General features: G+C 43.2%; 2 protein-coding genes across 6 annotated transcripts in view; both read right to left on the reverse strand.

Moving 5' to 3' along the window:
* Positions 1 to 793: 793 nt before the first annotated feature.
* Positions 794 to 13,873, reverse strand: PIGA (phosphatidylinositol glycan anchor biosynthesis class A). 5 transcript variants are annotated; one of them, XM_047844518.1, is made up of 6 exons: positions 13,398 to 13,873; positions 11,268 to 11,348; positions 6,037 to 6,169; positions 5,135 to 5,267; positions 4,774 to 4,980; positions 794 to 3,111 (listed from the first exon to the last, which is right to left on the reverse strand). In XM_047844518.1, exons 2-6 carry the CDS (start codon positions 11,284 to 11,286, stop codon positions 2,845 to 2,847), a joined length of 759 nt encoding a protein of 252 aa, XP_047700474.1. In that variant the 5' UTR covers positions 11,287 to 11,348; positions 13,398 to 13,873; the 3' UTR covers positions 794 to 2,844. The 5 variants fall into 5 exon arrangements, with proteins under 5 accessions (XP_047700474.1, XP_047700469.1, XP_047700470.1 ...); XM_047844513.1 differs by having other exon boundaries at positions 10,569 to 11,348; XM_047844514.1 differs by having other exon boundaries at positions 10,569 to 11,348; positions 13,768 to 13,830.
* Positions 13,874 to 19,757: 5,884 nt separating this feature from the next.
* The window catches only part of VEGFD (vascular endothelial growth factor D), a 35,588-nt gene continuing 30,476 nt past the window's right edge, over positions 19,758 to 24,869 (reverse strand). The window contains exons 6-7 of the mRNA XM_047843309.1: positions 21,049 to 21,244; positions 19,758 to 20,466 (exon numbers count right to left, since the gene is read on the reverse strand). Coding sequence (XP_047699265.1) covers positions 20,340 to 20,466; positions 21,049 to 21,244 — 323 coding nt within the window. The 3' untranslated portion in view covers positions 19,758 to 20,339. The remainder of the gene's footprint in view (positions 20,467 to 21,048; positions 21,245 to 24,869) is intronic.

The raw sequence follows: 24,869 nt of genomic DNA on the forward strand, positions 1-24,869 counted from the left end.
TCGGCTCAGGTGATGATCTCACAGTCTGTGAGTTCGAGCCCCACATCGGCTCCAGCACAGAGCCTGGAGCCTGCTTCAGATTCTGTCTCCCTCTCTCTCTGCCCCTCCCCTGCTAATGCTCTGTCTCTCTCAAAAATAAACATTAAAAGAAAAAAAATTTAAAAAAAAAAGCCTAGCCACAGGATGATACAATTTAAAGTCTTGCCATATTCTTTTGGGAATGAAGAGCAGGTAAAGAGGCCTTTAAAAACACTTCGCAAAAGTAAACACAGACCTAGGATACCGCCTTTGCCAAAAGTAAGATTTGGTGTAAGATAAATCAGAACATACCAGTGTAGATGACTGCTTTCCACTGCTTCCAACAAAAAGGGTGGGAGAAGCTGGCCTTCTGTAAATGAAATCAAAATTCAAATTTCTCTTAAAATAGCTTACAAGATATACAAAATTATACAAGGTATAATTACGTAGTTCACATACACAATAGTTTCCAGATGTATTCGTTTGCCTCACGCGGTAACTCTAGTGCAGGGAAAAACAGGGCTTGTTTGGATCAGGAAACAAAAGCACAATTCAACTGATTATTCCATGAGTAAAAGAGAGAATGTATTCTAGAATGGAAAGATGTCAGAGCAATTCATCAGCCGAAGGACAGTTCCTGTTTTACTAACAGACCCAGCAACACATCTAATTGCAGGGAAAAGAGCAAGCATGTGAGGGAGGGGGGCGGGGGGGGGGGAGCACTGTTCAACGGGTAAATACTATTGTGTTCAGAAAACAAGACAAATTCAGAAAATTGTCAAAATGCCATTTTGGTCTTTATTTTTGGACACGTAGCATGTTTTCATAAATCAGTGTTATATGTGCTCATTTTTATAATATCAAAAGAAATACAATATATTTTTCATAAATTCCCCATCACTGCAAGTTCACTTTCAAATAAATGTAAGTAGCGGGGTAGAACAATATGTTTCCACATATTGACCAGTGCAACACTGACAGTTACGATTAAAGTATCCAGGAAGCCTGAAAATTAAGATTTATGAGAACAAGCAAATTTACTTCCGTTTGTTAAAAACAAAGGAAATAATTCTGATTTGCAAATTACATACTTTACATGCAAGAAGTTTAAATCCCATTTCCACCTGAAACACATGGCAATCTTGAAAATATGCTAAGAAACAAAAATAGAAGAACCAACAGTAGTATGCCCTTCAAAATTGCTGAACAGGATACAGAAAAGCAAAGGTTATAGTTGCGTGCTTCGCCGTGAATACTGGCACTGTTTCATATTTATATAAATCCGTTTCTGTGCATAAAAATCCCAATGAAATTTAATGGTTTAGGTCAGTCCATTTTTCTTTCACCAAAGAACCGTTAACTTCCAGGTTTTAAAAACCGCACTCCCGCGTTTGTGTTTCGGCACAAAACACAAACATATTCCCTACGTTATCGGTGGCAACTGGTTAACAGGCATGTTAAGATACTTTTTAAAAAGAAGTTTTGTGAATGTTATCATTAAAGAAAACAAGTCCCGTCAAGGATCACAATACTGCCAGAATCTATCTAGTGCACCAACGAGTGCCTCGTTCTTTTGATTTCACAGTCCTTGATCACAAAAACTTATTCTAAGGAGTTCAAGGAGTTCGTAAGACACACCATGTGGAAAATTTGGGGTTTAAAAACCCATGGCTCTGGGCAACAACGATTACAGTGAACAACACACATCCACACAAGAGACTGTGTTCCTAACATTTTCAAACTCAATCTGCTATGAATAAAACATTCTGGGGCAAAGACTTTTGCATCCTGACGATACTTCTCAGACATCAGCTAGGCCACAAGTGAAGGGACGTGGCTTGCATCGAAGGTACAGGGTAGCAGCTGACTTGGAGATTGCACACCTCGTACGTTCTGCTCGGAAGACATGAAGGCATGTACAGAGGACTAAACGATGCACGGAAGCACGTGGAGGGTTTCTCTGCACTAGCATCAACAGTGATATCGGTCCCTAGTATTTCAAAAGAAAAGGTATTTTCATAAACACAAACGAAGACGAAGGCTCTACCTAGGAGAACGCATGTGACAAGGTCGAAGAAGTAATCAGAGTATGCCGACAGTTTCTTCCCGGCATTAAAAGCAGGAGCATTTTTGGCATGTTTGGTATTTTACCAGCTTGTCAACTGTGACTACAGAGAAGTGAGCCATCGGAGTGATCAACAAAGAGCGCACGTGCCCCTGGTCCTTAACAGCAGGAAGTGTCTGGTTCAATGTTCTACACATAGTAGGTGCTTAAAACACGCTACTAACTGATGGACCATCTTACTCAAGAAACCTGCTGACGGTACGTAACACTGAGTGAACCAAATCAACGGCTACAAACAGGACTTCAATGGCTATGACATGTGTGAACAGGACTCAAAGTAGTTCGTATCGTTGTTGTACTTCCCTAAAGAAAACTTGTAAACATCTGGTGAATGTCTAATTAATGGTAGAACATTTAAAATTGGCCAAAAAATGCCCAGAAAACATTTGGCCCTTCAGCACCCAAAGCTCCCAAAATATAATGTTAAAACATCTCCGTTAAAGGGATTTCAGTAGTCTGAAAAATGTCATACCTGAGTGGCTTAAATGTTCTCTCCTAAATTTTAGGTAAGTGCAAGGAGTTTCTACACTCAGGAGTTGCATAAGTTTTTATCTTTCTTCAAAATAAAACATTGAATGGTATAGAGGTAGCATAACTTACTAAATGAACTTTAAAAAAAACAAAGAAAAAAGCAAGGTTATTTTCGATAGTCTTAACAGAACTATCACAAATGTGTAAAATGTTACAATCCAGGCTTTCTTCTACCTGGTTTTAGACATCGCATTATTCTTGCCCTCTTTTTTACTGGGAGGGTATCGAGGAGTCCAGGCCCCGTCTGGCCCTGTGGCGTCTATTGCAACGTCGATGACAGAATCTGGAGTCACCCATCGCAGGAAAACGAGGAAGAGAAAGTTGACTACAGCCAACAAAGCAAAAATGTAGCCCGTCACCGGGCCGCAGTGAGAGATGAGTCTGTCCAGTCGTCTGTCCATCGGTAACACGGCTTCTCCTGCCACGCGGTCGTACACCTGGCAGAGAGAGGCCGACAGTGAGCACTGTAACCCACGACAAACAACGACCCGCGCCAACCAGGAATGCTGTACAGATGCAAAGTGAGGTCGCTTACATTTCGTTGCTGTTGCTGTTTTAGTAATGATGTGATGAATACAATCACGGTCATTATTGTCATTTGATTCAACACTTATAGAGTGCTTATTCTGGCCAGAACACTGGGCTACACTCCTGGCCTCTAGGGCATCACCACCAAACTTAACCAACTACGAGAACTCCAAAGTCCTGAGAAGCCGGAGCCGCCTTTCAGGTCACGTCTGTCGAGGCCGTATTTAATGCGGCAGTGAATTCCTGAAGCAGGGCTGGCCCTCTAAGGTTCCGGGACGCGGCTGAGATGCTCTCACCACTAGCCCCCAGCAGAGCTCTAATCTAGTGCGCTTCTGGGTAAGAGAGGCCCTTCCGTCCACAGCCACCTGAGGCCGTGCTGCTGAGCACAGATGGTGAGCACATACACAAACACTTTGTAGATTCCAAACGGAAGGAAGGGGGAAAAGATGGGGGACATTTTAGCAGATGGCACAGGTCGGACACCGGCACCTAACGCAAAGCTGACTGCCGAGAACTGGTGGCAGGTGGCGTGCTTTGTGAAACACCACCAAGCACGGACCTCAGAAGTATTCCAAACAAAACCCCACGAAGACCCGTAAACATGTTTGTTTCGAACACAAACGAGGCCAGCATTTATGTTTCAACAGCCTCTCAGCATTCCTTGCGGTCCTTCCCACACAGCAGACCTGTGCACCGCCTCCTTGAGAACCCAAGGAAGTTGTGACACGCGGTGCAGGTGCCACGGGGCAGCGACCTCTGGAAGGGTGCGGGCCGTTTTCGGCTAGCTCTTCCACCTTCCAAACATCTGGGACACATCTCAATCAGAATTATGCGGGCACTGCTGAATTAGGATAGTTGAGAAAGTACGCTTCCAGAGTGAACTCCGATTCAATTTCTTCATCAAGTTTCTAAATAGCACGGTTAAACTACAAAGCAGGAGTTGAACAGGATCAAAATGGCCTGTGTGAACCCGGCAGAATTAAAAAAGCAACTCCAAATTCTCTATTGCTGCTTTTTATTTGTGATCCTGTTTGCAACATCTGTCACGTGCATTTTGAGTCCTCACTCATTATGTTCTCAATCAGCCCAAAGATGCCAAACTCCTCTTCCCACGGAAAATCACATCACTTAGCAAAGGTGACACAAGGGTTTCGGGAAGTAGCCCAAACTAAATGATGGCCGCAATCGGACTCAGCAAAACCATGTATTCTCTAGTAGACCCACGTGCTGTAGAATTAGAAGCAGCCTTAAGAAAATGTCTAAGAGTAGAGTTTAAGATCAGTTTTGCCTTTAACTGTTGTGACTTCCTAGAAAACTTCCTCAGGCCCAATTTAATGAAGGGTCTAGATGGCATTACCACTATTTTCAGATGTCAAAGGCAAGGACTTGACTAGAAACAGCCTAGCATATACCAAAAGCAGTACATGGTTCGTGTCTTCTCATCGGAAGAGACTTCGTAAACTTAAGCAACAGAGAGGATAAACCTAGAGAAGAAATAGCAAACGTGTACACAAAACGCCAAGAATTCAGACCCAATCATTCAAATACTCTTTGCTTAGCACATGACATACTTTTTCAGTTCTTTCCGCAACGTTCCTCCAGGTGTAGAAAGTCTTTACGATGTTGTGAATATCTTCGGGGGCTGGCAACGCTCCTGATTTGAGTTGGGAAATCGCTTTTTCCAAACCCTCGCACAAGGACTTTACAGAAGGCTCACACAAAATGATCAGATTTTCTGGAAGTACTTCAGGAATCCCGCCAACCCTGGTACTGACGACCTTAAGAAGAGACAAAGAACACACGACACACCATAATTCGTACCTCAGGAAAAGAAGCCAAACCAACTTGAAAAGTCGTTACAGAATGTGTCTGATTATTTTTCAGAATGCAAGTACAGAAACCCCGACAGTGCAAGGCCTCAAAGCTTTTTACCTGTAAACCGCAACTGGCTGCTTCCACAATTGCCATGCAGAACGCTTCGGTAAGGGAAGTATTAAGAAAAATATGTCCTTGAACTAAGACATTTCTAACATCCTTGTGTTCTAAGGCTCCCAAGAGACGTACTCTGATTTTTGAAATGAGAGAAGAAAGAGGGGAGTGAAAATCTTGCTAGAAAAGAAATTATCATTTAGAAGCCAAGTGTGCTATTCGTACTGTACTTAGATTATTGCTGGTTCTGATGTTTTCCACCTCAAAAAAGGTTAGCATCTCCAAACTCTTATCTAAGAGTCTTTTAAAGCTCTTTGGTTCAAACCCACACGGCCAACATATTTCGAACTTTTGTCACGCCTACAAATTTCATCTTTTCCAAAATTGGTGGGCATTTAATAAAGATATTAATATGCTTTGATGAGTACATATCAAAGTCATTTCTAAAGAGGAAAATGCCCCTTCTAAACGGATGTCTCACAGCAAACACTGTTCTAAGTTACTGAGAAAGAGAAGGACGTGAACCTGTACGTGCAGGGCAATTTACACGACTTGGGCCACGCTATAGAAATCACCACTCAGCAAGCCTTGAAAACGCGCAAACATTTCCAAAGCGGTTGGCGTGTGCATGCGTGGATGTGCGCACGCGCACACACACCTTCCAGGGTACCTCCAACCACTGCCCCCTAGAGTCCAATAATATTGGGCTAACAACAACAACAACAAAAACAAACTGTGAATCTTCAAGTTTCCCATAGTACATACATTTTAAAAAAAAGAGACCTCGCGTCACATTTGTACATCAGGTACATGTAAGAGAAACAACCCACTTAACACACATCACCCAAACTGAATTTAGGTAACTGGTATTTTCTCACCCAAGGCAGTATGGAATCCATCAATACCTGTCATGTAGCTGGTACCTTTCCCGTACTTCTTCCAAAATGATTCTCTTAGGTCCCTCTCCTCCAATTATGAAATTTAAATCTGGATATTTTTGACAGAGTTCAGGTATTATACCACTAAGCAAATCAGTCCCTAGAAATATAAAATAAAGGTGAATGTTGGAAAGAGTAATATTTAAACCTAAAAAAGTTCATCAGAACTGAGAATCCACTCACTCTGAAGAGTATTAGCCATGCCCTCCTTAAGTATAGGAACGAACTCTCAAACCTTGCCGGGGAAGGTGGATTCCCTGGGATCGTCCAAACTAGGACTCATCTCCTGCAAGTTGCAATTCTTAAAGACACATACATTGACACATCCTCTGTTACCCAACACACGGACTGTTTGGTTTCACTGTAACGGAACATTCTTCAAGGTACTCGCTTGTGTTTACATATCACCTGTTATAAAACAGGTATTTGAGGTAGCTGACATCGGAGTTTGTTTTCTACAAGGCTGGACAGCTGACCGGAGATCTAGCGAGGTCCTGTCCCAGCCGTTTTAGGGGCAAGCTCTTTGACCAAGGGAAAGTTTTCCGATATAGAAAATGAAGAGACCAGGCGTACCTGAAGTCCAAGATCTCTTTCAGCTACCAACTTTCTCCCAGTCTGCGTTCCACTTCCCGCCCTAGGAAAGGGCCAAGTGACAAAGTAGAACTGCAGCCTCCACTTTGACAATGTGGTTTGTACAGAGGATTTTACAGCAAACACTATGGTGTTTGGGAAATTGAAAAGAGTAGTCCATCCAAACCTGCTAGGGCCGCTTCCCTTGAATGACAGTAAACGAAGGTGGCAGGACCGCTACTGCTAGGTCATTAGAGTCCGTCAGAACAAAAGGATGCATCTTGGTTCCTTTTTGTTCTTTAATGAAACAAACACTCTACTTATAATGTGGAAATACCACCTCGGGTAATATAAAGCAACAAAATAAACCATGCTCTTCTAGTCTGAAAGTGGCTATCCAGAGTGACAGCATGTTGACACTATTTGGGAATTTAGTTAAGTAACATTTATAAATTGGACACATTCAAAAGTGAAAGTAAATGTAAAATAACCCGGTTAAAGTTTATTAGTTTAAGAAATGCATACACATACACACACACACACACACACACACACACACACACACACACAAGAATTGCACTTCTTCTCAGTCCTTCCCAGATACAGGCAGATCAATTATAAAAAAAGATGGTGGGAGAAATTATATATATGGCGTCATTTTTATTAAACAATTCAAAGTAGGACTTAAGTAAACTCCGCTATTTTCAAAATATGATTGCATTAGCAAACATAAATTCACTGCGACTTTTCTGAACTATGAAGGCTTCTCATTAAAATCTTAGCTATCTGTGTTTCCAAACAATTACCAAATCGATCCATTGGATTTCTACATAAACTAGAAGGTGGCTTAATGACTTTACCATTTAGTGTCCTATAGTTCTTTCATTTTCTTTCTTACCTTTCCTTCTCCCTTCTATTACAAAGGTTAAGAACCCAGGCTTCTAATGAAAAGTGCAATACACATAGTGTACTAATTATAACTGCTGATAACAACATTTACTGAGCGGTTACTACATTAGGCAATGCCCTTGAAGGGTGCGAGGTCATGGAATCCCGACAACTACCTTATAAGGAATGGAAGTGATTAATACGATCAATGATCTATATTATTATTCTAGGAATGAAAGGGTTTTCCCAAACAATAAAATATTCTCCTGCCTCTGAGAAGAGTCTAACACAATGGAACATACAAAAGGACTTGCAATTACCAGTCACACAAAACGGACAAAGAAAAATCATCATACAAATGGCTTCTAAAGCTCAGTCTAACATATGTTAAAGAAACTTCTGAATCTACACCTAGACTCTGGGCCAGAGGTGAGGGAACAGGAGACCTTAGTTCAAGAGCTGGACTCTTGTTTGTCATCTCTGATACTGTATGACCTGAGTGAGTTACTTACCCTCTCTGAGACTCAGTTTGTTGCATGCAGATAACATCTACCCTACAGTAGATGTACAACAGGCTCTGGAGAAAGGGAAGAAGGCAGCCAGGGAAGCTCAGGAGTAAGAAGTGGGATTTCTCCTCTCTCACTCAATACACTGCAGTGGGCCTTTGAGAACTGGTCCAAAGGAACACCTCCTAAGGAAATTAACTAGTTGATAATTAATGGACCATAAACACAACTACTCACTTTTGGGCTAGAGATGTGGCTGTTCCTTCCGAGAATGTTACTTTTTGTACAGTGCCTGGCGTATGGAGCGGGTTCGCTAAATACTTGTTAAATGACCGAATTGAGAATAGGACAGGCCGTGCCTTCCCTCTGTCGCTGGTAGTTAGCTCAGCAGGCTCGAATACCATCGTTAGTGACGTAAAGGTAACAGCTTTAGTTTGTACCAAGATTTCATTTTGCTCTGATCCTCGACCATGCATGCACCACACTCATTCTCGGCTAGCTAGCTCACAGCTCTTTTAGCTATGTGACTAAAAGATAGCCTAGGCGCGTTTTCTAAGTTGCAACACGTCACCAGTATCCCCAGAGGGGTTTCCAAGAGAGACTGCGGGTCCATTCACATCTTCTTGATTAAAGAAAGGAAGCACACCGAGAGAGCATGCCTTCACCCCAGAAAACGCAGCTCAACAGTTTCCTCACCAACCTCCACTTAAGTGGACTGCTGGACCAACCAGGGCTCCCTTCCAAATGTAAAGCATACTGAGCAAGGCCCGCGTCTGCACCGTAGGCCACTCCTGGGCACACTGGTACACTTCCAACCCCACCGCTGAGCTGCGTGCTGAGAACCAGCTGCATTGGTCCACGTACGTCTGATGCCAGCTACGCTTGGTAATGTGGGTACTTGGGAACGCTGGGTAATTTACATAAATGGCACATCAACTGACACAGTTAAGTTCCTATGAGACTAAGCTGAACGGTATGAAAAATTCAATAAAGGAAAAGTTACACCAGAAAGCTCTTGTCCGATTAGGGGATATCCTAAACCACTGTGTCAAATCAAGAACAAGTCAAAAATCTCGAAGTACACGATTTCGTACACCTTTAAGTTCTCACCCCACTTAAAGGAAGCCCAAATCGGCAACTACAAATAATGACGCTTTTGGAAGGTGGCCGTGCGAGAAAGATGGCACAGCTCCAACCAGCGGACCAGTACTCTTACGCCTGGAGGCCCACATCCAACTACTTACTGGCAACGCAGTGTGTGTTAATAACATTCTGAGTTAAATTCAAATACTTAAGGGAGGGTATGGATTATTTTTTTTCAATAATTCCCTACTTTAAGTGATGATTTTGATTACTGGACAGGTTTTTCAAATACCATCCAGAAGACCACTTAGGTTCTGAATAACCAGACCGTTTCAGGCTTTTAGTAAACGAGGCTCTACAAATGCTATTGCGGTGTCCATTAAGTGCTGCAGAGGCACTAAAAAAAAAATCCTCCTTGATAATGGCAGACACTTATCAAATACAAACTGGCCTAAGTACTTTACAGGAACCATCACTGAACCCTCACAAGATTCCTGGTGTTGCCCAAACCGTACAAATGAAAAAACTGAGACTCAGAGAGGTTAAGCAGCTTGTCCTCAATCACACAGTGGGATGCGGGGAGGATCAGGCTCCAGGCTGTCTAATCCCCCTGCCTTCACCACTTACCTGCCCCCAGATTATTAACACCTTATATACGATTAAATGAAATAAGCTATAAAATGGCAATGTTCAGAACAAGCTGACTTTGAGGAGATGCATAATAGACAGGAAAGCTAGAAATTGAAATATTCCTAGGGGCGCCTGGGTGGCGCAGTCGGTTGAGCGTCCGACTTCAGCCAGGTCACGATCTCGCGGTCCGGGAGTTCGAGCCCCGCGTCAGGCTCTGGGCTGATGGCTCGGAGCCTGGAGCCTGTTTCCGATTCTGTGTCTCCCTCTCTCTCTGCCCCTCCCCCGTTCATGCTCTGTCTCTCTCTGTCCCAAAAATAAATAAAACGTTGAAAAAAAAAAAATTAAAAAAAAAAAAAAAAAAAAAAAAAAAAAAAAAAAAGGTCATCCCTGAATAGTACAGTTACAGCTGATTTTACTTTCCACCTCTGTGCTTTTCTTAGTTTTCAAAATATCTGCAGTGAAAAGGCATTATTTTTGCAATCAGAAAGAAAGGGCTATGTGGTGGCTCAGCTTCTCACCTCTTACCACACACACAGGGCTGTTTAACCTTAAAAAGACCTGACCTACTCAACAACATCAGATTACTGTTTTTAAGTAACTATTAAAACATCAAAGGTGGGGGGTGGCATTCACCACCATTTCAAAAAATCTGGGGGATGTATCAAACAGTATTACACCTTCCTTCGCTATATTTAATCCAGAAGTGGTTATGAGCCCATAAAACAAAACGAAAAGCCAAACAATCATTACATACAAGTATTCAACAGCTTTCTACAAGAAACAAAAGTCTGTGCAGTGCAATTGTAGCTATCATTTCATTACCTTTTCTGTAAACAAGTCTGCTGACAACAACAACAGTTATTATACTATCATGCCTTCTAAATGGGTCTGGAGTGAAGTCAGTAGGATCTACAGCATTAGGAATGACGGACACTATTTCAGGATTCAGTGCTGCTCTTAGCACAGTGTTTTCCTTACTAGTATAAGAGACACAAATTATGTGGTTTGTGTCACAAAGAGACACAGTTAGAAGCTTGTTTGTAAGCACCGAGCTGACATCAGCAAATCCAAAAAGGGAGTGGTCCGTGAAGACTGTCTGGAGCCCCATGGTCTTGGCGTGGAAGAGGGCATCATGGGCCATGGCAGAAAAAGAACTATGTGAATGTATTATCGTGACTCTCTCCCGAACAAATATGTACCTGAGCAATGGCAGACTGTGAAAGAGGGTCGTGGCCGTAGATTGGTTGTACATGACTTTCAGAGGCAAGTAATAGACTTTGAGGCCATTAGTGAGGTAACGGATGCCTTTTCGATTTCCATAAGCATGGGTGACAATTATAACTTTGTGCCCTCTTTCAATCAGACACTGAGAGAGCTGGTAAATGTGGCTTTCCACGCCTCCCATATTGGGATAGAAAAAGTCCGACACCATGCATATATTATGGGTATGGGTCCTACATGTCGACAGACTTCCAGGGCTGACACGGGAGAGCACAGCTGAGGGAAACTGGCCAGGCCCACCTCCTCCTCTACAGGCCATGCTGAGATGGTTTAGGCATTAGTCCTTAGAGCAGCTCAGTTAAGATATGTGTCGTCTAGTACCTGAAAGAGAGAGTAAAACAAGACCTCAGCTCAGAGACAAAATATATTACATTTTCCAAATCCAGATATAAACACTGTTTTATGCTAATATAAATTTGCCAGCTTTCCCCCTAGAAATAAAACAAAAGCATATAATGAAATTACTCATCTGACATTTACTTACTTAGCATTTACTACGTGCCATACAACAAAACTAGATTCTGCAATGTCCTTATATTTTAATTTTGCTTTAAAAAAACTCCTACACGGGGGCACCTGGGTGGCTCAGTTAGTTAAGCGTCCAACTTCGGCTTAGGTCACGATGTCATGGTTCGTGGGTTCAAGTCCCACGTCGGGCTCTGTGCTGACAGCTCGGAGCCTGGAGCCTGCTTCACATTCTGGGTCTCCCAATTTCTCTGCCCCTCCCCCACTCATGCTCTGTCCCCCCACCCCCAAAACAAATAAACATTTTAAAAAATTAAAAAAAAACTCCTACACATAATTTTAAAAAAGTAAGTTTCGGGGCACCCGGGTGGCACAATCAGTGACGCATCCAACTCTAGATTTCGGCTCAGGTCATGACCTCACGGTTGGCGGGGTCGAGCCCCGTGTCGGGCTCTTGTGCTGACCATGTGGAGCCTGCTTCAGATTCTCTCTCTCCTCTCTCTCTGGCCCCCCTGCCCTCACTTGTGTTCTGGCTCTCAAAATAAACAGATAAATAAAAGTATGTTACATCACAGTATATAAGGATGTGCTATGCTAACAAACCAGTGCATTTCAATAATTAAACATATGGCTCTTTACAGAAAGTTTGCCGACCCTGCTCTAGACCTTAGCCACTGATTCAACAAACCTCATACAATTCTGCGATTCACTTTGTGGTTTATACTAAAATATACCTGGAACTAGAACTGTCTTTTTGACGGTAGCTTTTTCAATATCACCTACAGCACATGTTACAGACATCCACCTAAGTTTTCCCCTTCCGTATTCAAGGTTGGTGTTAAAGGGCTCCTTTCGTTTTCTTAAACTTTCTTTCAGTTATGTAAGCCTTTCTTCCATGAGCGTCCCTCTCTCTGGTTTGGAGTCTCGAGATAAAGGCTCAGTTAGAGGTGGGTTGGATCTGGGGCCATTTTCTAAACCTTAAGTAGGAAATATTTACTTCAGGGGTCCCTTAGATCCTCATCAGCGCAAAATGCTCAGTATTCGGTACTATTACATATTCTTACTTTTAAAGCTAAAGAGTGTTGTGGAAAGCTAGTGAAAATCTTCCTCAGATTTACAATGGAGATTTCCACACCTCCAGAAACTCAGTGGTACAAGGGAAAGCCATTCCAAAGGTCTGAGTTTCTGATTTCACCTGCAAACTCAGGAAATGCAAATCAACTGCCTGTGCAAAATCTTAATTCTTCTTGCTAACAAATTCATCTATGTTTTACATATATTCTCAGAAATACTCAGTGTTTCTTGACCTGAACTTACTAATTAAGATTCAAGACTACCAAATTTGGGGAGTCGTCAGTTTTGTACTTTTAAGTGGTTTCAGTAACATTTTCTTACTGTGGTTCGTCACCTACACCTGAATTTCCAGTTGTATTCAATTTAAAAAGATGAGTGATTAAAAAACAAACAAAAAAAAAAGGAGTGAAGGACCAAATGAAATAATCTTAAAAGTTTTCTCATGAACCTGCTAACGTCCTGTGAAGAGTCTGCCTACTTCCATCGGGTTATCACGCCTAACATCTTTCTGGCATAGAAGCTCAACAAATGGCACAATCACAGATTCTTAGATTTTAAAGCCGAAGAGAGGCTAGGAGATCTAGGAATACCTCCCTTACTCTACAAACGAGAAGCCAAACAAGTTGAGCGATTTGCCCACGGTCTCCACCCAGCCACTTAAGTGACAAATGCGAGATGGCCATAAAATCTGCAACCATTCATGGCCAACGAGTGTCTGGGCAGACAGCCGCAGAGGCTCCCGAGGAGCCTTAGGGAGACCCCGAGGGGGCTTGGGTCCGGAGGACGGGGCTTCCACACCCACCCCCCTGGCAATACCCCGACTTCACTCACTGAGAGGTCACCGGGGAGCGCCAGGGCCAAGGAAGGGACGACCCCGCTCAATCAGCAGCCCCGCTGGAGTCAAGGAGGGTTCCGCCAGGCCCAAAGGGAGGAAGATGGCCAGACGGCGGGCAGGAGTCTGAGGCTGGGGGTCCGGAGTCCTTCACCCCGCCCGCCTCAATCTCGGCGGAACCGGCTTCAGCGCGGCCACCCCAGCGCACCCTCAGCTCCACTCGACTCCGGTGGCTCTCGACCCCGACTTCCGAGCTTCAAAGCCGCGTCGGCTTCGCCCCTTCCATCGCCGGCCACACTCCCACGAGTGCAGCCCCGTCCCATCCGGAAGCGGCCGAGAGTGCTGGCGCAGGGTCAGACGCGCACTTACCGGCGAGTCCCATGGCCGCCAGTGTCCGGACCTCCCGCGGCTGCAGCCAGAGTCCCACCTCGCTGTCCCGAAACACCAATCCGAGGCGTCCGCGCCCGAGCGCCGCGCCCCCGAGGCAGCCAATCGCAAAGATGCGCTGGCGTCACGTGCGGGAGCGCCGCTCAGCGCCCACCCTTCAGCGCGCTGTGGAACGTCAGTGCGCGTAAGCACATGTTTTCGCGATGTTCAGAGTAACTTGTTTTCTCTGCACAGAAAGTAGTAATCTTTGGTTTAATCTTTCATATGAAGTCTTAGTGTCGCAGATCTCTAGAAACCGGCCCTGGTCTCTTCTTACACAAGCAACCTATCAAGAGCCTTCCTCGGGGTAAAGTCAGAAATCCCAGCGTGACTCGCAGCGAGCCTTTAGGGCTGCTGGGAGTTGTAGTCTGGTGGCCTTTGGAAGCGAAGCTGAACTTCGGAAACTCACTCCCAGGATGCACTGGACTTCTAAGCCCAAATTGTGCAAAAGGTCTGGTGGGTTCGCGTCTTGGTTGCCTGGTTACAGCGTCTCTTTTCTGGAAGCCGGTTCTCAGCGACTTCGGATGGGAGAGACTTTGGGTGAGAAGGCTACCAAAGGCTGGGGTCACGCTGGCCTTGGGTTTCTGGTTATCTGTGCCGCAGCAGAACCGTGTTTGTTCTTAACCACCCTGCGAGGGTTGCCTGATGTAGCAAATAAAAATACACAGATAAAGAGTAAAAAAAAATAAAACTTTATAAAAATTTGAATTTCAGGTAAATTTTATTTTATTTTTTATTTTCTTTTTAACATTTATTTATTATTGAGAGACAGAGAGACACAGAGCATGAGTAGGGCAGGGGCAGAGAGAGAGAGGGAGACACAGAATCCGAAGCAGGCCCCAGGCTCCGAGCTGTCAGCACAGAGCCGGAAGCGGGGCTCAAACTCGCAAACCGGGAGATCATGACCTGAGCCGATGTCCGACGCCCAACAGACTGAGTCACCCAGGCGCCCCTCAGGTAAATTTTAAACAAGTATGTCCCACATACTGGGGACTTGACTAAAAAATTATTCGTTGTTTATCAGGAATTCAAACTTAACTGGCTATCTTGTATTTTATCTGGCAACCTTACACTCTGGAGGAAAAAAAAAATTGAGGTCTGACGTACAATATCAACTCCCACTCAAACTGGTTTTACTGGCTATGGTGGTGCTTGGCCAGGAGGCTCATGAATCGGTGGAAATGGTCTGATGGCCATCTTCCCCTTCCATTTAGTGCCTGGAGTTCCCCCAGCTCCACCATGCATACACTTTCCAGAACAGTTGCCTTCCTGAGCACTATCTCTAGCGCCCCTTTTAAGCTTGTAGAAAACCTATTCATCCTCTGAAGATTTCAGCTCCTTTCCGATGCCCTCCCCAGGCCTACAGAGGGCACTCAGTCCTCCCTCTTTTGTGTTTGATAGTATTTTGGCCTTATGCTGGTCTGGTAGTTATCAGGTGATATTCAAGTTGTTTGCCTGACTGACAGCCCCCTTCCTCCTTCACCTGATCCTGGAAGGCGGGTGTTGTTTGGATCTCACACGGACTCGTTCTGAAAATGATTGCGTTTGCTTGTTAAATGTCTGCCTTCTTGGCCAGATAGTAAGCTGAGGCAAGGCTTGTTCCTAGTAATAGACAGTGACTAAGTCTTAATTGTATTAATGGATTTCTTTATCCAATACCGGTGCAGTCCCAGTACGAACACTTATACCCAATAAAATGTATTGAAAATATTTTATGGAGTGTACCATATAAATATTTACAGTGCAATGATATCATTCAAAGAGCATTTTGGTTGTAGGATCTGAAGTGTTACTAATGAGTTAACTTTAATGAGCTAATGCTGTTTAACTCAAGTAGGAATAGATACCCTGCACTGGGTTGCTATTGAAGCATCAGAGAATAAAGACGATGATGAAAGTTCAAGGATGGTACAACATTGCTTTGGACTCCTGTTCATTTTTGCAATAGGTTTTAAGACAAAGGGAGTGGGTAGAGAAACTGGAAAGTATCAATGAGCGTTAAGCCCATGTGTTGAGCCCCTGGTTTGCCAATGCCATAGTTCTAATCACAATGCACATTCGAAATTCTAAGATCCTGATGCCACTATTCCTTCAAATGACTTGTGATCCTTTTCAAAACAGTGTTTTCTACCATTATCACCATTTACCGAGTTCCTACGCTGTAGAAGGCTTTGTGGAGAATACAAGGAACATTAAACATAGTCCCTATGTTTTAAAAGTTATTTTTTATCCTTTGTAGCTTTTACACACTTTTTGCCAATAGTGACAAGCAATCCACCTTTCTTGAAAGGTTCTTTGTGTTTTAAATACTGTAGCATAGGCTGACCTTTATAAATAGCTAATAAAGGCACACTGGTACTGAGTCTCTGTTGGAGGGGGAGAGGGTTGAGAAAACTTGCAGGCTGTTCCAATGAGCAGGTGTATGGGTTCTGGCAGTCTGAAAACATTGAAATTCATTCATCACATCCCAGTCTCTGACCTAGGCACTGAGCATTAAAGGCAAATAAATCATAATTCTGCACATGGCTCACAATCTCACGTGGGTATGAGACTCCGTTTATAGCCAGTGTAAATTTAAGGCTATCTTCTAAAAGTCAAAAGAAAGTTGTAGCATCAGGGCTAAGCTATAAATCTGAGAATAATTCTAATTATGGTATTCTGCCTAAATGTATGGAATCAAGATATACCTTTAGAGAATTTTCTTAGAAATTACTAAAGTTAAAGTAGAATACTTACATGCAGTGTATTCTGATTACACTTAGTAAAATATGAGGGCAATCAGTACCAGCTGTAGTATAAAATGATCTATAAATGGAGAAGGTATAAAATAAATGTGGGTATCGCCTTCCCTTGAAATCCAGCTCTTTGCAAGTTTCGACTCAGGTCATGATCTCACGGTTTCATGAGTTCGAGCCCCGCATCGAGCTGTGCACTGACAGTGCGGAGCCTTCTTGGGATTCTCTCTCTCCCTCTCTCTCTGCCCCTCCCCTACTCACACTGTCTGCCTCTCTCTAAATAAATAAATAAACTTAAAATGCTCTGAGGGAAGTCCTGTTGGAAACTTTCCTCTTGATCGCCAATGGCTATGCTGCAAAGAAGCTCAGGCAAGATACTAAATGATGAAGGGCCACCTGAAGAGAGGCCCTGGAGAGTGAAATTTCATCTTGGGCTTCCAGCGGCAGAGGAGTTCCCATTCACTGGTCACAAAATCAATGCAATACTGCTTCTTTATTTATTTATTAGAGTACTGTTTGTTAGGTACCTACTAAATGCAAGCCATTGTTTCACACTGAGGATTATGGGTGGATTAGACAAAGTCCAGCTCTTCATTGACCAAATGACCAAATCCATGAAGGTCACAATTTTCACCAAATTACTTTCCTTAAAAACCTTAAAAGAGGGGTCTCTGGCTGGCTCAGTCAGTAGGGAGTGTGACTCTTGATCTCGGAGTCATGAATTTGAGCCCCACATTGGGGGTAGAGTTCACTTAAAAAAAAAAAAAAGCCTTACAATGGATGCTTTGCATCATCTCCTTTATCAAGCATCTCAGTATTTTAATCTCATCCAACTCTGACCATTATGCTGTCCAATCTGTTTCCAGTGCTAATGGGGCTCCCACCACTGCCTCCTTTAGTCACAGCTTTGTGATCTGTACTGCCATATTAATACATTCTCCAGCCTGGTGGCTTAGATAATCAGGGACAGCATGCATCACTGGCACTTGCTGTATTTGCTTTAATCTCTTGGGACTTCTCACATATTTTTGTTTTGCAACAAGTTGAGAATTTTCAGCCCACATTCCAAAGCTATTACTATGATAAATGCTTCTGTGCAGTGAACAGTACATTCTAATAAGGCCTTAAGCCAGCTATCCCACCTCCACACTGAGGGCCAGCTCCAGCCCAGGTCAGACACAGCCTCAGGGATCCAAGTGCAAACCTCTTGGTCCTTACGGAGGGTTAGAAGTACAAAGGCAGACGGCAAATGCGTTGTCCTAGCCCAGAACTGTCTATGATATCTCCATCTCAATGGCAGTTAGGAAGCCAGAGCCACTAAGCAAAACATGGTTTGATTTGGCTTTAGGGAAGATCCAGGAACCCAGTATAAGCTAAAAACTTTGCTCACCGTCTCACTTCTTTCAGGATGATCCCTTTAATTTGTAAATTACTTTGTATTTTTCAAATAGTTTTCACTTACGGTAATTCAAGTGAAGTTAGCAACTCTGAGAGCAAGGAGAGGAGATGGTCACCCACATTTGGCAGGTGGGGAAACTGAGGCTCCATGAGGCTGCTCAGCCTCATAATGAGATGAGCAAAGTGACTCCTTTGTGTGGTGTCCCTTGGGCTGTCCGCTACCCCTGTTCTCAAGGGAATTTGACCAAGAACTACAGAGGAGGACAACATGGCAGGAACTGAATGAAGGAGCAAAGCTCAGAGTTGAATGCTAATGCACTATGTGCAAGCCCTTTCAGAAGGCTGGGAATCAAACAGCGAAACCAGAAGAAAGAAGGCCCTTTGGCATCAAGGTCATAAAGCGGGGGTAAGAGGAACAGTGACAGGAGAGGAATGACTGGGCCAACGCCAGTAAATGACAGCAGTGATAACGGCAGCACGATGGGGACTGGTCCCAGGCCAGGTCCAGATCAGCAGTGTCCCCAGGTCAGGGACTGAGAGCTAAAGCCAGGAAAGGAGCAGGGGCCCAGAGCCACAGGCCACAGAGGACTTGGGTGAAGGAGAGGAGAATTCAAGAACTGCTTAGGAACCAAGAGAGGAAGGACAGGGGCTTGGGTCAGGATCCAGCAATTCTACACGTGGCATCAGGAGAAACAAAACCATTTTGCTGTGTTTACCGCTACCTTCCTCCTTGTTATTGTATAGCTCCATGTGGTCTGGCCTGAGAAACTCGGGTCACACAAATTTGATCAGGACAATTTCTAATGGTAAGGAGGTCACCGAAATGGAGAGGTACACACGAACACAACTATTTACAAAAGTCTTTAGTAAGTGTTGTAATAGATTGTGTATCTATTTCTGCAAGATGCTGGAGAGGGCATCCATTTCTAAGTTATTTGCTAAATAACTTAATTCTGTTCATTAACTTTGCAATTTGCTAAAAACGTAATACTCCTCATGCTGCCTTAATTCTATTAATGCTATATAATTCCCTCCATTTTATCAAACTTTCAGTAAAGTCTACACTATCAAAAGAGTATTTGTGGGAGTGTTTTAGAGAAAAAGCAAGGGAAAGGGCTTGTGCCCCCTTCCTGGGTGGCCGTGGGACCGAGAGAAGAACCCCTTGGCCAAGAGAAGTGGGATGTGCACGACCAGAGAAGGAGTGCACAGCTGGAGGTGGCCAGAAGACACAAGCTCTCAAAGATGTCAAGGGCTATCGATGGGCTCTCCTCCATCATGAGACACAGGTCAAGTTACTTTTACATTGAATCTCAAAGGAAAGACAGATTTCAAGCTGATTCTTGGGTTACATTTGCTTAACCTCCTTTAGAATCTTAAACTTTCTGAGAGTTACTCCCTGGGCCGCCCCAAAGTGCCACCAAGTTTTGTTGTGTCCATGTCCCTCCCCACACCGCCTTCTAAATTCCTTTGTCTCTTTGAAACATATTTTTGGGGTGCCTGGGTGATTCAGTTGGTTAAGCATCCGACTCTTGGTTTTGGCTCAGGTCATGATCTCACGGTTTGTGAGCTCGAGTCCCATGTCCGGCTCCACACTGACAGCGTGGAGCCTGCTTGGGATTCTGTCTCCCTCTTTCTTCCTCTCTCCCACTCGTGCACACGCTTTCTCTCAGTCTCGCCCTCCCTCTCTCCCTTTCTCTCAAAATAAACAAGTAAACCTAAAAAAATACATTAAAAAAACCCATATTTTTTCCTTCAGCATAAAATTTAGAGCGGGACCATATTAAATAACACAAAATTCTATAGCTTGAATAATGGTGTTTATTTTCTTTAAATACGCTTAAATATGAAACAACAGACAGTAGTTCAGTAAACTCGAAACTACAAGCTGGACAGTAATCAGAAAATCAGTGCTGATCCTACAAATCAAAATCTGCATAATAAAGAGTCAGAATAATTCACAAGAGAGTTTGCATTAGTGGAGGACTTGGAGACTATAAAATTGCCTCATCAGCATGGAGTAATCAATACGGCACCTGTGACTGTATGATGATCAAACCTTTCTCATTCACAAAAAAAAACAAAAACAAAAACAAAAAAACCCCAAAACCAAAAAACAAAACCAAAACAAAGGTTACACAGGTTCCCTCCTTTGCATTCCTTGCAGTGCAGGGATATCTTCAGGTGGAAGATCTCTGTCAGTGAACCAGGAAATCCCAGCTGGTGTGCAATGGAAGGGTGGTCTGGATACGCTGTGGTATCAGATAAAATAGAGGGTTTTTTTTTTCCCCTAGTACCTGGGGAAAAAAACCACAGTGACAGCAACTTGGCAAAGCAGCGTGCCATTTAAAATGTCAGGGATGGAGACCTTGGGAAAAAGCGGAGTCAAGGGTTTTCTTGACCGTGGAGCCCATGGGCAGCCCTTTTCTCCTTTGGAAAGCGGCAATGCTTTGCACATGCTGGTTTTCCATTTGCACATGTTCTGGTGTGAAAGGGACATCTGTCCTCACAGCTGTTGCAAAAGAAAATAAACATGAGAATTCAGAATCAAGGACTAAATCCAAAGGAATAACTCTGTTCTGATTTGATTAAGTTTTCAAAGTAAATTTTCCAGATATGTATGTAAAATGTCAATATAAAATCCTGAACGGGTATTCCGCACGGATACAAAATCTGTGAAAGCCCTGTAAGTGTCCTTTATCGATGAATTTCTTGCTATATAAATCCAGCGCCATCCCCTTCCTCGATGAGAAAACAAAGCGACATATGTGGACATATATTGAGAGAATGAACCCAAGAGTCTGCGGATCTGAAATCTACCCCCCAAATAATTGTTCAAATCTCATCAATTAAGTCTTTGCTTAAGATCCATAAGCCAACAATAACAGGCAGGATTTTCTTGTTTTCACAAATCAATCATCACTCTATATACTCTCACTTATTCCTTAGTTGCCAAACCTCTGCTTTACTATCAAAAAAGGGGGGAGCTGAGAATTGGCAAAACATGCTTTTGGAAGGAATCTCACCAAATGGAAATGGCATTTACAGTAAATGTCAACGAATGAAATTAAGGTGAAAGTGAAACGCCTTTCACCTGCAGGTGTCTGGGTGAAATATCTTGTGCTTCTGGCAGCAGCTCTCCAGGCTTTCTCTGCACTCAATGCAACTGCAGTTTTCCGGGTGCTGGATGAGATCTCTGGGACACGGGGTTTTACACACACACTCACAACGATCTTCGTCAAACTTCATGTGTGGCCCACAGACAGCGAGTTCCTGGAGATGAGAGTGCTCTAAGTGGAAACAGAAAAGTGTTGGTTGAACGGCTGTAGCACGGATAATGTGGCGTCAACGTTGGTTGTATACTTCACATTATTCTAAAATAACTTGGATTCTCCTAGTCTGCATTCCTGTAGATTTTTGCCCCTAACCTTTTCACAGGGTGAAGGAGATTCACCTCTGATTTCATGATACCAATACTGAATTCATGTGTTCTCTTAAATTTGGGATAAAGATGTTATTTTTTTAACAGATTTTTTTAAAGAGAACTTTAGGTTGGTGACTTCCTAGTTTTTAGATGAAGAGTAAAAGGAGAGAGGAACAGAAGTATCAGCAGTATAGAAATACAGAAATATACCTCAGGCCTTCCAGACTGGATAGAAACAGTGATGTATTTCCTCACCACAGATCACAACGCTGTTATAAAAGATACAACAGTGATGATAAACTTTGATTCCACAGAACGCGTTCAGCTGAGAGGAGGGTCTCAGAAGTTTTTGACACACTTAGTTGACAGCTATTTCTTCTAGAAAGCGTACACGACAATTGGATAACTACTACTCCGTGTGCAGTTCTGATCATCAAGTTGAAATTCAGTGCAGAAAATGGATGAGACAGAAACTTTGGAAGAACTTGACTATGACACTTTAGCATTCTTGAAGGTTTTGGAGGCAAGTACATGTCTAGTTTCTTCCCCAAACCTGCTTCTCTCCCAATTTGCCTCCTTTAGGGAATGGGGCCATCACTCCGGACTCACCTGCCATTTTGGGTCTTATCACTTTGTCCACCCAGTTCTGTCGCCCTAAGTTTGTTCTATCATTCCCATCATCACTGCCACCACCTCAATTCAGTCAGTGCCTTATACTTTTGTGTGTAGATGGCCGTCACAGATCTTGCCGTCACACATTTTATCCCTTCAATCCATTTTCCACAATATTATCAAATGCAAATCTAATCACGTCATTCTACAGCTTTAAGTTCCTTAAGAGGTTCCCCTCTCTTACAGTAAAAGAGTATTTTCCCACCAAGACGTATGAGACCCTCCATGAACTAGACCTTCTGAACTAGAACCTTCCAGACTCTTCTCTCTCCCTCTCCCACTCCCCCCTCTCATAAATATCTTATGTTCCACCCATACCAAATTATACTACCTTTTATTCCCCTGATATGCCAGGGTCTCTAAGCCCCATGCTTTTGGCCTTGCCCTTCTCCCTGCCAGTTATCTTTCCTCCCAGATATCTTTCCCAACTTCTACAATTTTAGCTAAGTGCCCTTACCCTGTGCATATTTTCATCCTGTCCTTTCTTGCATTGCTTACATGTGTCTATTTCCTCCACGAATTAAAAAATGCTGAAGGTTATGGGAACCAGATCTCATCATTCTGACATGAAATGAGCACTTGATAAACGCTGAGTGCATTTGGTATAATAAAAGGGTCCGAAACAGGCTGCTGTATGAAGACTCTGAAGGATCCCATCCATCGTTCCAAGACATTGGGTTAAACCGTATGTTTTTGTCAATATCTGACTACTGACAATATACCAAAATGGCAATCTCGTGTTGTCTAATCTTCTAGTTTTAACGGCTCTGTGATTGATATTTCATGATATTCCACCTGTGTGGAAAGGGTGTTGGAAGGCTAAATCTGGGGAGATTCTTGGAATTGCATAAAGAGGAAAAAAGTGAGCTTTGTAAGCCATATGCCAATAAGGCATATGCCACTTTCAGGCAAGAGGAGAATATATTATTCCCATTGGATATTCTTTCCTGATTTGTCAAATACTAATTCACCATATAACTGTGGATTTATTTGTGGGTTTTCTATACTGTTCCATTGATCTATGTGTCTATTTTTATGCCCGTACCATACTGTTTTGATGACTACAGCTTTGTAATATAACTTGAAGCCCAGAATTGTCCATTGATTGATGAACAAAGAAGATGTGGTGTGTGTATGTGTGTGTGTGTATGTATATGTATATACATATACATACACACACATATGTATATATATAAATATATATATATATGTATATATACATACACACACATAGTGGAATATTATTCAGCCATAAAGAAGAATGAAACCTTGCCATTTGCCATGACAGGGATGGAGTTAGAGAGCATAATGCTAAGTGAAATAAGTCAGTCAGAGAAAGACAAATACCATATGATTTCACTCATATGTAGAATTTAAGAAACAAAACAAGCAAAGGGAAACAAAGAGGGAGAGAGACATACCAAGAAATAGACTCTTACCTATAGAGAACAAACTGATCGTTACTGGAGGTGAAGGAGGGTGGTGGGTTAAATAGGTGATGGGGATGAAGGAGTGTACGTGTTGTAATGAGCACCAGGTGATGTATGGAATTGTTGAATCACTATATGGTGCACCTGAAACTTCTATAACAGTGTATGTTAACCATATTGAAATTAAACTAAAAACTAAAAACAAAACAAAATGAATACATTGCTGAAGAATAGTCAAGTAGCTCTTAAAAGACTTGCATGAATCACTAGGTGGCGGTAGAGATTCAATGAGGCCACTTCAGGTAGAACCAATGCCCTTCTTAGGTGGTTTAAGGAAACACAGTCCACTGGGTGTTTGATGCTGAACTTCACCAAGGTAGTTGGCAGAGGCCGGCCTCAATCCTTATAGCCATTAATTAAAAGTAACAGAGACTGGGGCGCCTTGCTGGCTCAGGTAGGTAGAGCATACGACTCTTGATCTCAGGGTCATGAGTTCGAGCCCCACTTTGGTGTAGAGATTAGTTGAAAAAAAAAGAAAAAAAAAAAAAGTAACAGAGACCGGGTGTAGGAGACCTGAGCAAAGCAGCAACTAGCTAAGGGTGATACCCTGACGTATGCTATACTGATTTCAGTCTTAGGGAGGGTGACGGTGGGATACCATGAGCTCTGCTCTCAGCCTTGCTTCATTCATCCAGCAGTAAGCTCATGGGGTTTTTTCCCCCCAATTCTTGAAGTTGTGGCTGTCTTGAGGAATTTAAAATATAGAATCAGGACTCCTCAATTTTTCTTTTTTTTTTTTTCTTCTTCAGTATTGTTTGTTTGCACAGTTTAAAGCAATGATCTGAATCCAACGAGATGAAATTAGATTGGTCTTGGATTCACTACCCCAAATGTGCTCACTCAAGGAAGAGCTGTCATTGTAGAAAAGGCAGTTGGCTTAACAGCGGCATGTGTGAAAAAGGTGCGTAGGGAACAGTACGCTCAGTATATGTCCTCAGTTTGATGGGGCCACTGGAGAAGTGACCGTGATCTAGCTACCCCATGCCTCTCACTTCCATCACTGCTGCAACGTCCCCCGAGGTCCCCTGCCTCCTTTCCTGCCCTGGACCAACACCTCCTCCTCTACCCTGTCACTGGTGGATTGTGTTAAAATTCTAATTGGTGCTGTCACTGTCCTGCTTGAACCAGCTGAGTGGTTTCCCTTTGCCCTTAGCATCATGTCCAGTGTCTGGGACCAGCTGCCCAAGGTCCCCTGTGAACCTCTCCAGCTTCCTTTCTCACATGTACCCGACCCCTTCCCATTATGTTCCCACCATGCTGAACTTTCTCTAGTACCCTGGCATGCTACCTTATCTCACTTTCAGTCCTCAGCACTCGGGTTTACCCTGC

The sequence above is a fragment of the Prionailurus viverrinus genome, chromosome X (genome assembly GCF_022837055.1).
Source record: "Prionailurus viverrinus isolate Anna chromosome X, UM_Priviv_1.0, whole genome shotgun sequence".
Taxonomy (NCBI): domain Eukaryota; kingdom Metazoa; phylum Chordata; class Mammalia; order Carnivora; family Felidae; genus Prionailurus; species Prionailurus viverrinus.

Bases quoted from the DNA above. Each gene is read 5' to 3' on its own strand.
- PIGA (XM_047844513.1), bottom strand. From the start codon at position 11,286: ATGGCCTGTAGAGGAGGAGGTGGGCCTGGCCAGTTTCCCTCAGCTGTG. The intron at 5,268-6,036 runs GTATTGATGGAT...TTCAAAAATCAG, and splicing joins AGGTACCAGCTACATGACAG to AGTACGTCTCTTGGGAGCCT. The intron at 4,981-5,134 runs GTAAAAAGCTTT...TCTCTTCTTAAG, and splicing joins CAGCCAGTTGCGGTTTACAG to GTCGTCAGTACCAGGGTTGG.